The sequence below is a fragment of the Protopterus annectens genome, chromosome 14.part0 (assembly GCF_019279795.1).
Source record: "Protopterus annectens isolate FY-2018-M chromosome 14.part0, PAN1.0, whole genome shotgun sequence".
Lineage (NCBI taxonomy): Eukaryota > Metazoa > Chordata > Ceratodontiformes > Protopteridae > Protopterus > Protopterus annectens.
Genome location: NC_056748.1, coordinates 186,434,058 through 186,451,348, shown reverse-complemented (window position 1 = coordinate 186,451,348; position 17,291 = coordinate 186,434,058). Strand labels below are relative to the sequence as shown.

At 43.8% G+C, this 17,291-nt stretch overlaps 1 protein-coding gene across 1 annotated transcript in view; it reads right to left on the bottom strand.

The window, feature by feature from the left end:
* Window positions 1–17,291, bottom strand: part of XPNPEP1 (X-prolyl aminopeptidase 1) — a 1,046,907-nt gene that overhangs the window by 744,083 nt on the left and 285,533 nt on the right. The window contains exon 5 of the mRNA XM_044055946.1: window positions 2,708–2,851. Within this exon, the coding sequence (XP_043911881.1) occupies window positions 2,708–2,851 (144 nt within the window). The remainder of the gene's footprint in view (window positions 1–2,707; window positions 2,852–17,291) is intronic.

Genomic DNA, 17,291 nt, shown 5'->3' with positions numbered 1-17,291 from the left:
GCGATAGAGTTGGCAGCATTTTTTAAGAATTGTGGCAGTAGATTATCAACTGATGGAGAGCAAGTTTTAAGTTTGCTCAGAAGAAATTTGATAAAGGCTATAGCAATGGGTTTGATAGAAAATATGGGAGATGGAGTAGGTGCAAAGGATGTGGAATGGATGATATTGTCATTCTTGATAAGGTTGTGGATAGTGTCTATGGAGAAGGTATTTAGGAAGGTAGCAGTGTCAGTGGCAGAGCTATTAGGGCAGGGGGTGGGGGATGATGGGATCCAAAGATGTAGCAGCTTATTAGCTGAGTGCCAGAATTTTTGTGTGTTAGAGTGGGGGTTGTTGAGTGGTTTATGGAAGAAGTTTTGTTTGCCAAGGGTTACTTTTTTTAAGTTATGAAGCTCTTTATAGGTTGGAAGATCAGTGAAGGATTTGGATATTTTCCATTTTATTTCCACACACACACTCTCTTATTCATGAAGGTTCGGGTGGCATGACATTAGCCAGGGGGCATCATGTGTTTTTATTCTTAGTTTCCTGACTGGGACAAGGGAGTTGAGTGTGTCTAGAAACATGCTGTTGAATGTCAGGACAGCTTCCACTAGGGGGAGATTGTGGAGGAATGACCAGTTAATTTAGGAGAGCTGGTGGTTGAAAGTTTCTGGATTAAAATTGAAGAGGTTGTGGCATTCCTTGTATTGCTGGGGTTTACATAGTTGAGGAGAGTGCCTAAGTATGTAGGTGGGATAATGATCACTTAAGAGTATTGGGTAGTGTGGAGGGGTTGTGATAGAGGTTAGGATTAGAGGTGAGTACCCAGTCAAGATTGGAGCCATGTGGGGTACATATGTTAAGGCAAGTAGGGGTGGAGATTAGTTGGGAGAATCCAAACAGGTTAATGGAGGTGTTGGGGGAATAACGGTCAAGGGCAATCCAGTCGATGTTAACATCACCCAAGATAATGATTTCATAACAGATAGTTTGCAAAATCCAAAAGAGAAAGAGCTCAAGGGTAGGGATGTTGCTGCCTGGGGGAATGTATATGGAGACAATAGCTGATTTTTTTGTGATTGTTTAACTGATAATTAACAATGAGAATTTCAGCCGGATAGAAGTCAGAGGTAAACAATGACAGAGGTTGAAGAGTAAGCTGGTTAGAGTACAGAATAGCAACACCTCCACCTTTCTTCTTAAGACGATCAAAGCGGAGGATGTTATAACCTGGCGGAAGAATTTCGGTGTCAGACATATGAGGTTTAAGCTAAGTTTCAGACAGGCAAAGAATGTCAGGGGTGTGTAAGGAGATCCAGGCATGGAAAGAGGAGATTTTGTTCATGATACTTTGAATGTTCATAGATAGAATAGATAGGTTTTTGATGGGTGAACGTGTGTGTGTCTGAGAAGAATAATAAGGGGTAGAGAATTGGAGATGTGAGGGGAGAGAGGAGCTAGGATTAGGCCCTGGGTTTGGATGTATGTCACCAGACAATAACAGATTTAAGATGAGTAGTCTGAGATAAGTATAACTTTAATTTATAAAATTATAGAAATATATTTATATAAATAACATAATGACAAGCTTCATTTATTAGCACAACTAAAATATGTTAACTTAAACTTACACTGCTTACTGGAAGACAGCCCAGTGGATACTTCAGTTTAATCAACAAAGGAGCATACACTGGTTAGAGGCAGTCAAGCAGCCTATACCTGAGTGAGTCACAATGACTACATGTAATTTATAAAGGTAAATCATTTAGATCCTGGCAACAGAAACCCATTCTTATTTGTGTTATGTACATTTTGTGACCAACAGAGGTATGGTTACATAACAATAATTCAACCACACAGACTTCTTTGGAGAAACAGACAACATTTAGTTAAAACAGTTAACAAAACACTAGGATAAAAATAGTATTTTCCAATAAAAATTTTCAGTTACTGTTTATTAAACAAAATTACCTGAAAATGAATTTCTCATATTCTAGACATCTGAAGTGTGCTTTCTGTCATTTCAACTTGTAATGGCATTACAACCTTATGACAGTCGCATACAAATTTGGTGACATAATTCAACTGGCACAGTAATACAAACTGCCACCTTACAGAAAACAGTGTCTTACACCACCACCGGTTCTCTACTTCAGTTCTCAGATATGGAACTTTCTCTGTGATTCTGCACTTTCTCCTTGTATCCATAAGGCTTTTTTTCTGGGTGCTCCAGTTTCTTCCCACACCCAAAAGATATGTCATAATGGATCAGCAAACCTCCAAATCACCTACAGATATATACGTGTGTGTGTGTGTGTGTGTGTGTGTGTGTGTGTGTGTGTGTGTGTGTGTGTGTGTGTGCACACATGCATCCTACAATTGGTTAGCACCCCATTCACTGCCTTGCATCCAAGTACATGTCAGAATTGATTCCTGCTGTCTGCTAATCCTAATATGGAAAAAGTGGATTACTACAGAATGAATGAATTAATGAAACAATGAATTAATTATAGTGAGATTAGGTGTAAACTAGTAAAATATAAACTTATACCACTATAAAACACTAAAATTAAATTTTGTCAATGTTTTGTGAGGTTATCCCAGGCAACCCATAATGCACTAGACACCTAGAAGTTACAGTCTGTACATCTGGACCCGAGGTCTACAGTACTGCAAATGACATGACAATTTTGAAGATAATCTATACAGTATATGATCAGCCTACCTGCATATTTTAGTCCCAAAACCATTAAAGAGTTGCTGGTTCGAGGAGGGCGATCTGTCCAAACTACATCAATAAGATTTTGTTTAACTGCAATAAGAGAATGGCCACCACTTCTTAGAGCTTTGGACATGCGTTTCCACTCATCTACAAAAAAGTAAAGCAAATTAACAAAATATGTACTAACCGAATGCATTAATATAGCTCAAACACAATTAGTAAAAAATTCACATCTGAAGAAAAATAAGGACTATCTCAGCATCTGGAAAAACACTTTTGATCTATTTTAAAAGGCTGAAAAAAAAAACAACTTGAATATCTAAGCTAACAAGATTCACATAAATTACATACTGTGTACACAGGTTTAATTCCCATGACCTCCACTTGTTTACCGTGCAAGTCTGAGAAGATGATGTGACTAAAACAAATTTCCCAGACACTCCTAAATTCAGGAATTAGTTTTCATAGGATATTATGTTATTATCAAAGAGTACGTAAAACACACACACACACACACACACACACACACACACACACACACACACACACACACACACACACACACACACACACACACACAGCCCATCTCAAGATTTATAATAAGAAAAAAGAAGTTATGTACTTAACTATACAGTGTCCAAAGAATGCAGCCGCACAACAGCAATAATACGACCTGTATTTAATATTAAAAACTCAAAACAACGGACAGTAAACGAACAGTAATACGGATCAAGCGGTTTCATCCACCCAACATATGGACTTCATCAGAATCAACTAAACAATTAACATGGGCTAATTTATACATTTTTAGACGCCAATACCTTAAATGCATTTAAAAAAACATATACCCTATACTCAAATAAATCATAAAGAATTATATAAAATCGCCTAAGCACATCATATTACTAAAAAATATAATACAATATGTGATGAATCTGATAGTCATCTGAATGTATAAATTAGCCCATGTTAATTGTTTAGTTGATTCTGATGAAGTCCACATGTTGGGTGGATGAAAGCGCTTGATCTGTATTACTGTTCGTTTACTGTCCGTTGTTTTGAGTTTTTAATATTAAATACAGGTCGTATTATTGCTGTTGTACGGCTGCATTCTTTGGACACTGTATAGTGCTGGATTTATTTTTCGTTGTTGCTGTTACCCACACTATGTTTTACTGGTTGTAAGTTATGTACTTACCATAATGATCCATCTGTATTGCCGATTTTTCATTTCTTCTCACATATGGGTTTGGATCCGATCCATCATATCCGACTCAGCTGTCACCAAGCTCGTAGCAACCAAAAAGCTCTTTCACACCTCCTCTTACCCACCATGCATCTCTCTCCCTGTTACCTCAGATCTTGTTTGCTAAGACTAGCTCCAGATGGAGAATATGGAAAGGAAATTTTAGAGAGATCATTTCTGAGGTATGGAGAAAGATAACAGAAGCAATACATTTATACTTCCCGCTCTACCAGAAGCAAAGGGTTAGGGGCATGGAGGGAGACGACGTGAGAATAAATGAAAAATCAACAAAACGGAATGTTATGGTAAGTACATAACTTCTTTATCTGATTCTGTCAATTTTTCATTTCATCCTCACACATGGGACAGAGTCCCCAACTACCTTTATCCTGGGTGGAATCATGTTTCTGAGAACCATTGAACCAAAAGAGGCTCTTACCCTGGAGACCAAATCCAATTTGTAATGAGTGATAAAGGTATGATGATTAGCCCAAGTGGCCACTGCTCAAATTTCGTCCATGGATGCATTAACCTGAAAAACTGCCAAAGTGGCCATGGCCCTGGTTGAGTGAGCTCGAACAGGTTTGGGAAGACCTATACCTTATTTGGAGTAGATGAACGAAATGCAATCTGACAGCTATTTTTTGCTAGAGTAACTTTGGATTCCAGTAGGCCCTTCCTATGGCCTGCAAAGGAAATAAACAATTGATTTATCTTCCTAAAATATTTTGTCCTGTACAGATATAAACATAATTGCCTATGGACATCCATCACATGCAGTACATATTCGCCTTTGTTAATGAAGTTAGAAAAGAAAATGGGCAAGTTAATGGTCTGATTGTTATTAGTCTCAGAAACAACTTTAGGTAGAAAGGATGGGTTGGTGCGCAAGAAAACTCTGACTTTATGGAAAATCGGGTAAAGGAGGTTGGGAAGACAAAGCCTGAATTTCTGATATTCTTCTTGCTGATGTAATGACCACTAGGAAGATAGTCTTCCAAAACAAAAATTTTATGTCACATGTCACTGTGGGTTCAAATGGGGGTTGAATGATACAATATAGCACCAAGTTTAGGTCCCACAGAGGAGAGGGATCCTTGTGAGGTGGCCTTAGTAATAGGGTCCATTTCAAGAAGGTTTTGCAAAGCTTGTTGAAAATCAGTGACAAGATGTCTTTTCCAATATGAAAATAAGAGATGGCTGCTAACTGCATCTTAATTGTACAGGCAGCTGCCCCACTGTCAAACAGGTGAGCCAAAAATTCTAGAATGGAGTGTATATGTGCTGTGAAAGCATCTACATCATGTTGTTGAGCCCAGATTTCAAACCTCTTCCATTTGCTTCTATAAAGTTTTTGAATGGATGGCTTATGGGTGATAGCAAAATATGATGGACTGGGAGGACAGCATAGGCTGTCTGACTATAAATGGAATTGGAGGAACCAAGCCTGAGGTCGGAAAGATTGAAATGAATCATTCCTGTTGAGTGTAACAGAAAGTCTGGAGTTGGTTCCAGAATCCAGGGTTTCTTCTGTAAATGAGGGCAAAGGAAGGGAAACCAGATTTGTCGAGGCCAAAATGGGGCAATGAGGATTACTGTTCTCTTCAACCTGTTTGTTTTCTGGAGAAATTTTGGGATCAAGGGGTAGGAGGAAAGGCATACAGGAGACCAAGCTTGTATAAGGGCATCCCTCCATCAGGAGGATTAGGACAAACTAGCTGCTGCATTTGTTTTTCAGAGGGGATGCAAAGAGGTTGCAGCAGGCCTGGAAATTTCTTCCACTACTTTCTGGTTGAGGGACCACTTGTGAGGCATGAGAATGATCTACTCAGCTTGTCCACTATCACCTTGCTACAAGAAAGCAGTTGAATGAGATCGCCCATTGCCACACTCTGAGTACTTCTTGACACAGGGGGTATGATCATGATCCTCCTTGCTTGTTTATGTACCAGATCACAGACATGTCTGACTGAATTGCCACTGTTCCCAGATGAAGAGCAGTCTGAAAGGCCTGCAATGTTAGGAGCACTGCCCTCATCCCCAGGATGTTTGTGTGTAAATTGGCCTCATCAGCAGACTAAGTGACTTGGACCATCTTCCTCAGATAATGCCACTCTACCCTATCTGAGAAGTGTCCGAGGTCACCGTGGCCTGAAGTTGTGGGGGAACAAAGGGCCAACCTTATGTTAAATGGTAGGAAAAATCCACCATGACAGGGCTCTTTTGCAGGTGTCCATAATGAGGATTTGATAAGACATTGGTTGGTGGATAATCGACCACTGTGCAGCCAGAAGCCATTGTAGTAGTCACATGTGGAATCTCACCAGCAAAAACAAGATTATAGCTGCAGCCATTGAACTTTGAGCCTGCAAGACATGCTACCTTCTTGTTCTGGAGTAGTTTGTGTGTCTGGCACCTGACTGTCAGTACTCTTTGGGGTGGAAGTCTTGCAATCATCTGAGCTTTGTCCAGAATGGCTCCTTTAAACTCCAGTTTGAGTACGATCCAAGTGTGACTTCTCATAATTTATGGTTATATCTACCTCTGTAGAGATTTGGATAACACAATCTCTTGCTCGGATAAGTAGATGCCTGGTCGGGGCGGAAATGAGCCAGTCGTTCAAACAGGCAAACACACTGAATTCTTGTCATCTCAGGTGAGCCGCTACCACTGCCACGAATTTGGTAAACACTCTGGTGGGGGAGGGGGGCAGCGCTCTGAACTGGTAATGACTGGCTCCCAGCTGGAAGCGTGAGTGCCTTCTGGATTTTCTGTCCATCTTTATATGGTAGTATGTATCCTGAAGATCTATGGAGCACATCCAATCATCCTGTTCCGAAAAAGGAAGTATGGACTGTACCATAATGATTCAGAACTTGTGGCATTGCACTTGACTTGTTTAATCTGCAGAGATCATTGGTCTCCAGACCCTGTTTTCTTTAGAACTAAAAAGAACCTTGAGTAAGTTTTGAATCCTGTTTGGCCTGGGGGGACCTTTTGGATGATCCTTTTGTCTAGCAGTTTGCAAATTTGATTGACTGCTTGACCCCTTTGATGGGGTGGAACATCCAGGATTTTTTTGTTCAGAGGGAGCTAGTGGGGAAAAAGGATTAGTTAACCCCTGGATATTATCCTCTACACCCATATGTCAGTGGTTATTTTTAGCCAGGCTCTCCAGTACATGGACAATCAACCCCCCCCCCGCCAATTGCCTCCAGAGGTGGGTAATAAGGCCTCCTTTCAGGAGTGTTGGAAGGGTTTCACAAAGAAAGGCTACCTGGACCCTTGGTTCTGCAGGCTTCCGCTGCCATGAAGGCGGCATCTTCTGGAACTGTTCCCCCCTCTGCCCCTGGGGGGACTCTCTCCACATGTTTCCTGGTAAGACTCTTGTGATTTCTTGAACCACATTTTACCACCACCTCTCTGAACTTTAGGATAAGGTCTCTGATGGACAGAAAAATGTATGCCCACAGCAGAAAGTGTCTTACCCTCCTTTTCACACCTGGATAATAAGAAGTTATGTCTTACCATAACGATTCATGTGAATTGTTCATCTCGCCTTTGTTCTTACACACGGGTTCGGGAGTCAGCCGCATCACCAGCTCCGCATCTTCGAGAAAGCTCGAGGCACAGTAATATCCCATGATCCTCAGGTGCTAACCCTCAGATCTAGTTTGCTATACCAGAAGAATCCCTTTTAGAACTGTGTCTAGAACACTTATAAACAGATACTACACAGTGTCTGGAACCCTACTGTCAAGTAGAGGAGAAAAGATGCCATTACTAATGGAGAATAACATGCCAACCATATCTAGAAAAGGCTGAAAAGGAATCTAGTTGAAAACCGTTCTCCCAGACCGCAGGACGGGGGATGGAGGGGGCAATGTAAGAACAAAGGCGAGATGAACAATTCACATGGATCGTTATGGTAAGACATAACTTCTTAATGTGAAATTGTTCAATCTCTCTGTTTGTTCTTACACACGGGTAGCGTCCCTAGCTCCTTATTCCCGGGTGGCTCAAGGGAGAACATTCTTGAGTACAGTGGAACCAAACGTCGCCCTGTCTCTGGAGCTTTTGTCTAGCTTATAGTGGGCGATAAAAGTATGTGGTTTTTCCCAAGTTGCCGCTGCACAAATGGTATTTAAAGGCAAACGAGCGGTATGGGCTGAATAGGTAGCAATCGCCCTTGTAGAATGAGCTCTGGGTTTGAAAGGGAGTTGCTGTTTCGATTCGGCATATACCAAATTTATGCAATCTGAGAGCCATTTGGATAAGGTAACCTTTGTTACTGCCTGTCCTTTTCTTTGGTCAGCATATGAGACAAATAGTTGATCCAACTTTCTGTACTCTTTTGTCCTATGTAAGTAAAATCGTAGTTGTCTGTGAACGTCCAACTTGTGCAATGTGTATTCTAGCTTACTGGAATGATTTTTAAAGAAGGTAGGTAGTTCGATAGATTGATTGATGTTCTGAATCGAACAAACCTTCGGAAGGAAGGACGGATTGGTGCGCAAGGTTACTCTATCTGGATGAAAAATCATGTACGGGGGTCGAATAGATAGAGCCTGCAACTCTGAAACTCTCCTGGCGGAAGTGATGCCAACCAAAAAAAGTGTTTTCCACGAAAGAAATTTTAACGGAGTTGTGGCTGCTGGTTCAAATGGGGGCAACATGAGTTGTGACAGCATGACCTTTAGATTCCAAGGGGCTATTGGATTACGAAAGGGGGGATGGAGGTGAAAGGTACCTTTCATGAAGGCTTTACAAAGCCTGTGGAACATAAGAGAATCATCTTCACGGCCAATATGAAAATTGGATATAGCGGCCAGTTGAACCCTTATGGTGGATGTTGATGCTCCTTCTTGAAAAAGTGTGGTAAGGAAATCTAGTATCTTGTGTACTGGAGCCCCGAATGGATCTATACCTTGTTTGGAGGCCCAGTGTGCAAAACGGTTCCATTTGCTGTTGTACAATTTCCTTGTAGATGGTTTGTGAGAAGATACAATAATTTGTTGTACTGCAGGGGATAGTCACTCCGACCTGGCTAAGATGGGAAGTGGAGCAGCCAAGCTGTCAGTTTGAGGGACTTGAGGAAGGTGTGAGGAACTCCCGACGAATTTGTCAACAGGTCCAGTATCCATGGTTCCTCCACTTGATGAGATTGAAGGAAGGGAAACCAGATTTGTCGAGGCCAGAATGGGGCTATCAGTATTATGGTCCTGTCCAGACGTTTGGCTTTCTGCAAAAACCTGGGAATTAGTGGAACAGGAGGAAAAGCGTAAAGGAGACCCGGGGGCCAATCGTATACCAGTGCGTCCCTGGGGACACCCCCTGGAGGGGGTAACAGGGCAAAGTAGTTTCTGCATTTGGCATTCAATGGGGATGCAAACAGGTCGCAGCAAGGCTGGCCCCATCTAAGGAAGATCTCTTCCGCCACTTGAGGTTTGAGGGACCACTCTTGAGGGAACAGGATGGCTCTGCTCAACCTGTCTGCGATTACGTTGGAAGTCCCTGGGATGTGCGTTGCTATCAGAAAGCATCCAGTGGACTTTGCCCATTGCCAAATTCTGAGGGCCTCTCTGCATAACAGGTAAGATCTGGTTCCCCCTTGCTTGTCTATGTACCAGACCACTGACATGTTGTCTGTCTGAGCTGTCACTGTTCCCCGAGGTAAGGACTTGTGAAAGTGTTGCAACGCTAGAAACACTGCCCTCAGCTCTAGAACATTGATGTGCAGATTGTACTCCAAGATGGACTATTGACCTTGGACTGTTTGTCCCTGAAAGAATCCCCCCCACCCTATCAGGGAAGCGTCCGTTGTTAGAGTTGCTACCGGACTGGGTAAGACAAACGGTCATCCTAGTGTTAGCTCTTGACTGTGTATCCACCACAAGAGATCCTTCTTGCAAGAATTCGTGATCAAGATTTCGTGAGACAGTGGAAGTTGTAGATAAGACCACTGGGCGAATAGCATCCATTGAAGAATCCTCATGTGCATCCTGCCTAAAGGAACTACAAGAAGGGAGGCTGCCATCAAGCCTAGCACTCTTAATATTTGTCGTGCAGGGACTCTCTTGTTGTGAAGAAGGAGCGGAATTTGATGCCTGAGGTTTGATACTCTTGGTGGGGGGAGAGTAACTTGAGCCAGGGAAGTGCCTAGCTGTGCTCCTATAAATAAGATACGCTGTGACGGCGATAAGACAGATTTTCCAAAATTCACCGTTATGCCTAGTGAAGAGCAAAGACTGATGGTGTTAGTCCCTGGCTTGTAGAAGACGATACTCGGTGGTGGAGGATAGGAGCCAGTCATCTAGATAAGGAAACACCCGGAATCCGTTTCGTCTCAAGTGAGACGCTACTACTGCCATGCATTTGGTGAACACCCTGGGGGCTGAGGTGAGACCAAAGGGCAGAGCGCGAAACTGGAAATGACTGGCTCCCAGCCGGAAGCGCAAGTGATCTCTGGATGCCCTGGCCACCTTGATATGGTAGTATGCGTCTTTGAGATCTATAGAGCACATCCAGTCAACCTTCTGCAGAAAAGGGAGGATTGACTGAAGCGTGACCATCCGGAACTTTTCCTTTTTCACAAAGGTATTTAACTTGCTGAGGTCTAAAATTGGCCTCCAGTCCCCTGTTTTCTTTGGAACTAAAAAGAACCTTGAGTAAGTTCCGGATCCTATTTGGTCCGCTGGGACTGGTTGGATGACTCTGTTTTCGAGCAACCTTCCTATCTCTATGGTTGCTTGGTCTCGCAGACTGGGTGTAACGTCTGGGAGTTTTTTGGAGTTGGGTGGCATTTTTATGAAGGGGATGTTGTAGCCTCTGGTAACTATGCTTTTTACCCAGTAATCTGATGTAAGATTTAGCCAGGCCTCTGGGTATAAAGCCAAGCAACCCCCGACTGCCTCCAGAGTAGGACAGCCGGGCCTGCACTCAGGAGTGCTGGAAGGGCTTTCCAGAGAAGGTCTCTCTGTCACCCTGATTTTGCAGACCCCCTCTGCTGGCTGGGCGGCGTCTTCAGTTACTTCCCCCTACTCTGCCTCTGGAGGGGGCGTCACTTTGGGTGTGCTGAAAAGATCCCAGAGTCTTTCGGAATCACATTTGTCCTCCTCATTGCCCTTTAGGGTAGGGTCTAGATGGAACGGAAAAATGGACCCCTATGGCAGACAGGGTCTTCCCTTCTTGTTCACACCTCGTGAGAGTCTCCTTTACTTTGGGCCCAAACAAGGAGGCACCATCGAAGGGGGCATTGGCAAAGGAAGACTTAAAGACTTCCGCAAAGGAGCATAAGCGCAACCAGGATTGTCTTCTCAGGGCGATCGCTGAAGCTGCCGCTCTACTCGACCCTTCGGCTGCGTATGAAATCAGCCTCATGGACGAGTTGACTATGGAATTTATGGTGTTAAGTTGTGCTGTCACTTTCTCGGCGACAGCAGCATCTGTGTGTCCCTGGAGAGTATCTCCTAGTTCCTTAATGAGATCTCTCTGTAAACACGTGAAATGCGTAAGGTAGTTCAGCGATCGGATGGACAAAGTCGCCGAATTAAAAATGTGCTTCCCATATCTGTCCATTGTCCTAGAATCCTTATTAGGAGGATGGACAGAGGAAGATGATTCAGACATCTCTTTCTTAGTGGCCGCCACCACCACCATAGTATCTACGGGAACTCCTTTTGTAAGATAGGATTTATCTTGGGGAGCCGTCATGTATTTGTTGGGTTTACGAGGGACTGGTTCCACTGTATCAGGTGTTTCCCAAGCCCTCCGAGCTATTAGATCCATGAGATCGTCAAAGGGTGGAGTCACCTAGGAGGTAGAAGGTTGAGTCCCAAATGCCTTCAGTAAGACTGATTCATCCACAGAAGGGGTAAGGGTTTGCCAGTCCCCTCTTTGCTTCAGGATTTCCAAAATGTCTGCAAACGAGACATCCTCAGAGGTGGACCGTGGGGACCCTTCTGTTTCATCTAAATTGGTATCAGATGTGAGAGATTCCTGAGGGGAATCTATGTGCCTCCTCTTGCACAGTCGTTTCCTCGGAACATCCTCAGCGGGAGCTTCTGGGGATGCATCTGAGGAACCAGAGTCGCCCTGTGGGGACTTCTGAGGCATCGGGTCTCGACGCTTGGTAGGTACCGAAGGCACAGAAGCAGAATGCGGACCTTTTGGGGAAGGAGATGAAGATACTGATGAAGTAGGTGTCTGATCAGACAAGACCTTCCTCATGATGTCAAAGGCACTGGTGCCCCGACCCGAAGATCCGACCTGATCCGAAGAAGGAGGTCGTTTCTCCGGAATCGGAACCACAGGCTCCGACACCGAGGACGGATCCGAACTGATCTGAGCCGAGGCACCGAGGGGAAGAGTCGGAACCAATATCTCGGTTCAACTATCCCCCCCGGAACCCAGGAAAGATCTTCGGCTATGAGACTCTCTGGCTGGTTCCGAAGGAGTCGAGGTCAACGGAGCCGATAGCACTACTGGAAGCTTCGGCACCGAGGGCTCTACAATCATCGGTTCTTCGACTCCTAACACCGATGACTCGATGGGTCTCGGAGGAGGAAGTGTTGAGGGAATTGGAATAGCTTTGAGTTTCGAAACCAGCTGGGATGAAACCTCGATTAATTTGGACAAAGCCGAGTTCTCCATAAGCTTCTGTACCACTCGGTCCACATCGGAGTTAGAAAGTGGCCTCGAAGAACGGGTCGAAGGGATCGAAGCCGTCACCGAGCGAAGGATAGCAGATGGTGGTACCTCTGATACTGGCTCCAAGACCTGAGCCTCGTGCAGAGATAAGGTCTCGACACCCAGCACCGAAGTCATAGGAGCCTGTGTCCGAATCTGAAAAGAGGTGCCCGGAGCCGATGACTTGGGCTCCAACACTCTTGAAGACTTCGACCCCTTCGAAGACTTTGAAACCTGTTCAGCCTTGTCAAGGGCCTCCTGAAACTCGGGTTTAAGTTTATATATATGAAAAATAGAAAAAGTTAAAGGCAAAAAACTATTATTTTTTTTTTTTTTTAAGTACTGTAAATTCTTACAGAAAAACGGCCTAAGGCCTTTACTAAGAATTTTAAGGTAACAAACTAACTAAACTAGTCTTAAACAACAACTATATAATAAACTTATCAAACACTATAAAGAAAGAGTATAAAAAATAAAATTAGAAGTATATAACAAGAAATATATAGTAAACATTCTACTGGCCCGAGCCTCTCGATGCGATCTGCTGCTAGCGGCAAACTAGATCTGAGGGTTAGCACCTGAGGATCATGGGATATTACTGTGCCTCGAGCTTTCTCGAAGATGCGGAGCAGGTGATGCGGCCGACTCGGAGCCGAGGATCGGCTCCGAACCCGTGTGTAAGAACAAACGGCGAGATTGAACAATTTCACATTGTATCTTTGACCTTTGGACTGAAAAGGGATATACCATCAAAGGGAGCACTGACAAAGACTTAAAAGGCTCCACAAAGTCACACAGGTGCATCCAAGTATGCCTCCTCATAGATATGCCGGAACCCACCACTCTACTAGTTCCCTCGGCTGCATGCATAATGAGCCTCATGGAAGAGTTAGCTACAGAATATAGGGTTGTCAGCTGGGAGGAAACCTTTTCTCGGGCTCCCTCAGCTACTGCTCCCTTAAGGAGGGTATCTGATAGCTCCTTGATCAGATCCTTTTGTAACCTGGTGAAGTGAGAAAGGTAATTCAGCAATCGTAAGGCAAAGGTCACTGAAGAAAAGACTCGCTTCCCGCATCTATCTATCATCCTGGAATCCTTATTAGGAGTATGAAGAGTGGAACTCTCCTCCAGTAGTTCCTTTTTGGTACCTGTCACCACGACCATGGCATCTACTGCAACCCCTTTTGTCCAAAATGTCCTGCCAGCTGGTGCAGTGATTATCTTATTTCATCGCCACAGGGTTTGTTTGATGAAATCTGGGCTCTCCCACACCCACGAGAGAGCAAGTCTAAGAGCTCATAGGCAGACGGAATAACCCAGGAGGTAGCTGGTTGAGATCTAAAGGCCACCACTTACACAGACTCCTCAGGCAAAGGATTACTGGACTGCCAGCCACCTCTCTATTTTAAAACCTCCAAGATGTCCCCAAAGGAAACATCCTCAGGAGGTGACCGTGGAGACCCTTCCCCCTCATCGAGGTCGGTGTCTTCCATGGCTGACTCCTTAGTGGAGTCCAAATGCTTTCTCTTGCAAGAACTCTTCCAAGGGACCTCCTCAGCAGGATACTCTGGGGAAGTATCAGAAAAAGCAGGGGTTCCTCAACAAGTAATCTGGGGCTTAAGGTCCCTCTGTCCCTGTGGAATGCCCTAGTCAGAAAGTGTACAAAGGGGGCATAGATGGGACTGAGGATCCGAGAGGGGAGATGACTTCCTAGTTGCAGTGGCAGCCATATCCCTCTCCAGAGCCCCAAAGGCTGGCTGGTCCTGAGTGGAGAAGGACTCTAGCTCCAGCAAGTCATGCCTGTGGGACGGAGTCCTCTCTGGTTCCAAAGACAGCTCACCCAGGGTAGAAGCCAGACCCAAGCTCTCCTGCATGGAAGTCCAGAGGTGCATAGATTGCTCAGAAGGTCTGAGAGTCAAATGCACCCATGGTCCAACCAGACTCACTATGGCTCCTAGAGCTCTCCAGCTCCAAAAAAGCTGAACAGCTCCAAGCAAAGGTCCTATCTGAAGAAAGGGAAATCCTCAGATACAAGTGGAAGTCACCAAGCATATCGGACCCAAAAACTCTGAGGCTTGTCCTGAAATCGAAGGAGGAACCAGAAGGGGAGTGGATGGCTTTAATAAACCTTGGACAACTTGGGGCTTGGTAATGCCCTGCACCAATAAAATTTTCTGGACCATCTGTTTCACAATGTCTTCCATAACACTTCTGGAAGAATGGGAAGAGGATGCTATAGTAGTGCTTGGCCTGCTAAGAAAAGGTGACAGTACTCTCAAAGGCAAAGAGTCTACAGATGGGGAGTACTGAGTCCTTGGCAGGGAAACAATGGGTTTTAAAGGACTAGACGTCAGATCCGATTGCAATGGCTTTGACCTATCTTTACCAGAGAGACATGAAGCTGAAGACGCTGGACCCGAGAAAGAAGTGCTCGGCGCCAAAGGCTCCAATTGAGCTACTGTCATCAGATTTGGAAGTTTCAGATCTCAGCTCTGAGGTATCTGTTGGAGGTGAAGACAGTCTTTTCTTCCCTCCATCTATACTTCTGGAAGAAGATGAAGCAGGGCTCAAGTGAGCAGATTCAGATTTAGCCACAGATTTGGGGTCACTACCAGAAATGGCCTCACCAAAGGATGAAGGTAACCTGCTTCTCAAAATAAGTTTATTTTTTTCTTTCAACCAGGGCCTGGTTTTTAAAGGAGTGGCAAATAGCACAGTCTTCCTGCAGATGGTGGGGGCCCAAGCAGTAGAAACACAAGGTGTGCGAATCACTGTACGGAATTTTGTGACTGCAGTTTGTGTATTTTTTAAAGCCTGCAGGCTTATCCTGTTTCTCAGCCATCTGGAAAGGTACAGGATGGAAGAGATTGCATACACATACACACAGTAGCGAATCTTCATAGAAACAGGGTGGAAAGAAAATTACAATAAAAGGGAGATAAAGAAAGAAACTCTCTTTTTTAAGTGAAAGAGAAAGCAGGAAGGTGAGGCTATGGGAGGGAAAGGAAAGTAACGTAATAAAAAATGGTTACTGCAGGGAAAAGAAGACTTTAGATTAAAAGGTGGGGAGGAAAAAATAATCGCACTACCAAGGTTGAAAGTAGCAAGGATATTTAAGAAAAGTCTGAAAATATCATCTAACTGTCCAAGAGCAGAAGGTTTAGACAACGTCTTTGTGAAGCAGCAAACAAGATCTGAGGTTACAGGGAGAGATGCATAATGGGTAAGGGGATGTGTCCAACAGCTGTTTGGTTGCCACAAGCTCAGTAACGGCCAAGTCAGATCCAATAGATCGGATCCGAAACCATATGTTAGGATGAAATGAAAAACTGTCAATATCAGATCCTTGGATTCCAGGGACATTACTTCTAAATCTACAGTGACAACTCAATGAAGGAAAGTCAAAGGCAAAAAACACTTAGTCTACTGTGATGAAATAAATTGCACTATGGAAAGTAGCAGTTTTAAAATAAAAATTATTTCAGAGCAGCTACTCCTACCAGATCAGTTTAGATATGGTACATTTATAAAAGGCCCATTCCAGCAGGAGTCTGTTTCATCAAAATGGAAAATAAAACTAACTTAATTTAAAAATGTTTGTGCAGCGGAGAAGAAGGGGGATCATGAAGCATAACCATGGGGCTTTGTCTCCTGTAGCCCTTAATTAATAGGGCTTACTGAGAAGTCACACAATTCTGGGGTAGGTTAAGAAATTTCAAAAAGGGTGACACTGCTGAAGTGGGTTTCACTTATTCATAGAAATAATTGCCATTGCGGGGTTATAACAAATTACAGCACAGTACCAGCCATTTAGAGGACGGCTCAATGGTGTAGCAGCGCTGTCGCCTCACAACAAGAGGTTCTCTGGTTCGACTCTCAGTTGGGGTGCCTTCTGCCTAGAGTCTGTATGTCCTTTCTGCGTTTGTGTGGGTTTCCTCCAGGTGTTCCGGTTTCCTCCCCCATTCCAAAGACATGCAGTAGGTGGATTGGACACTCTAAATTGGCCCTAGATGTGAGTGTGTTACACCCTCTGAGGACAGTTAGGTGTTGAGCTAGCAACCTGATCCTGTAAAACCCCTATCTGCTACAGAAACGAGTGCTGAAGGGCACTCATTACCCAATGTGTTGAATGCACAGAAGCGAATCCAGGATCCAAGAACAGCCATTTAGAATGATGCAAACCCAGTGGTACCCCTGGTACTACAAAGAAAATCAAGATATTGTGAGCTTTTATGGAAGACAATAGGATGTAAGCTGTCTACTTTAGAGAGGGACAGGGAAGTAACACAGAAAGTACTAACAAGGGACAAAAGGCCAGGACCATAAAGGGGGGCTTTCAGCATTGAGTTGCAAGGATGACATACAGTGAAGGGATGAATACTTGCTCAAAAGAATCTAAGATAGGAATGCTAAGATGAGAGCTTCCTTAAGATAAAGGAGGATGAGGAAGGTGCTAGCATGATATTTTGTTTATATACATTTTTTTTTAATCTGGGTTTCTATTCTTTTTTTGGATTGGCAATTCTTTTGTTTAGCGTATATGTGCACTTCAGTGTTAACTGTTAGTTTTATGATAATTTTAAGCAAAAATGTTGGAGAAAAAGGGAAGAAAGAGAAGGGAGATTGATGTACAATGAATGTTAATTCTGTGCA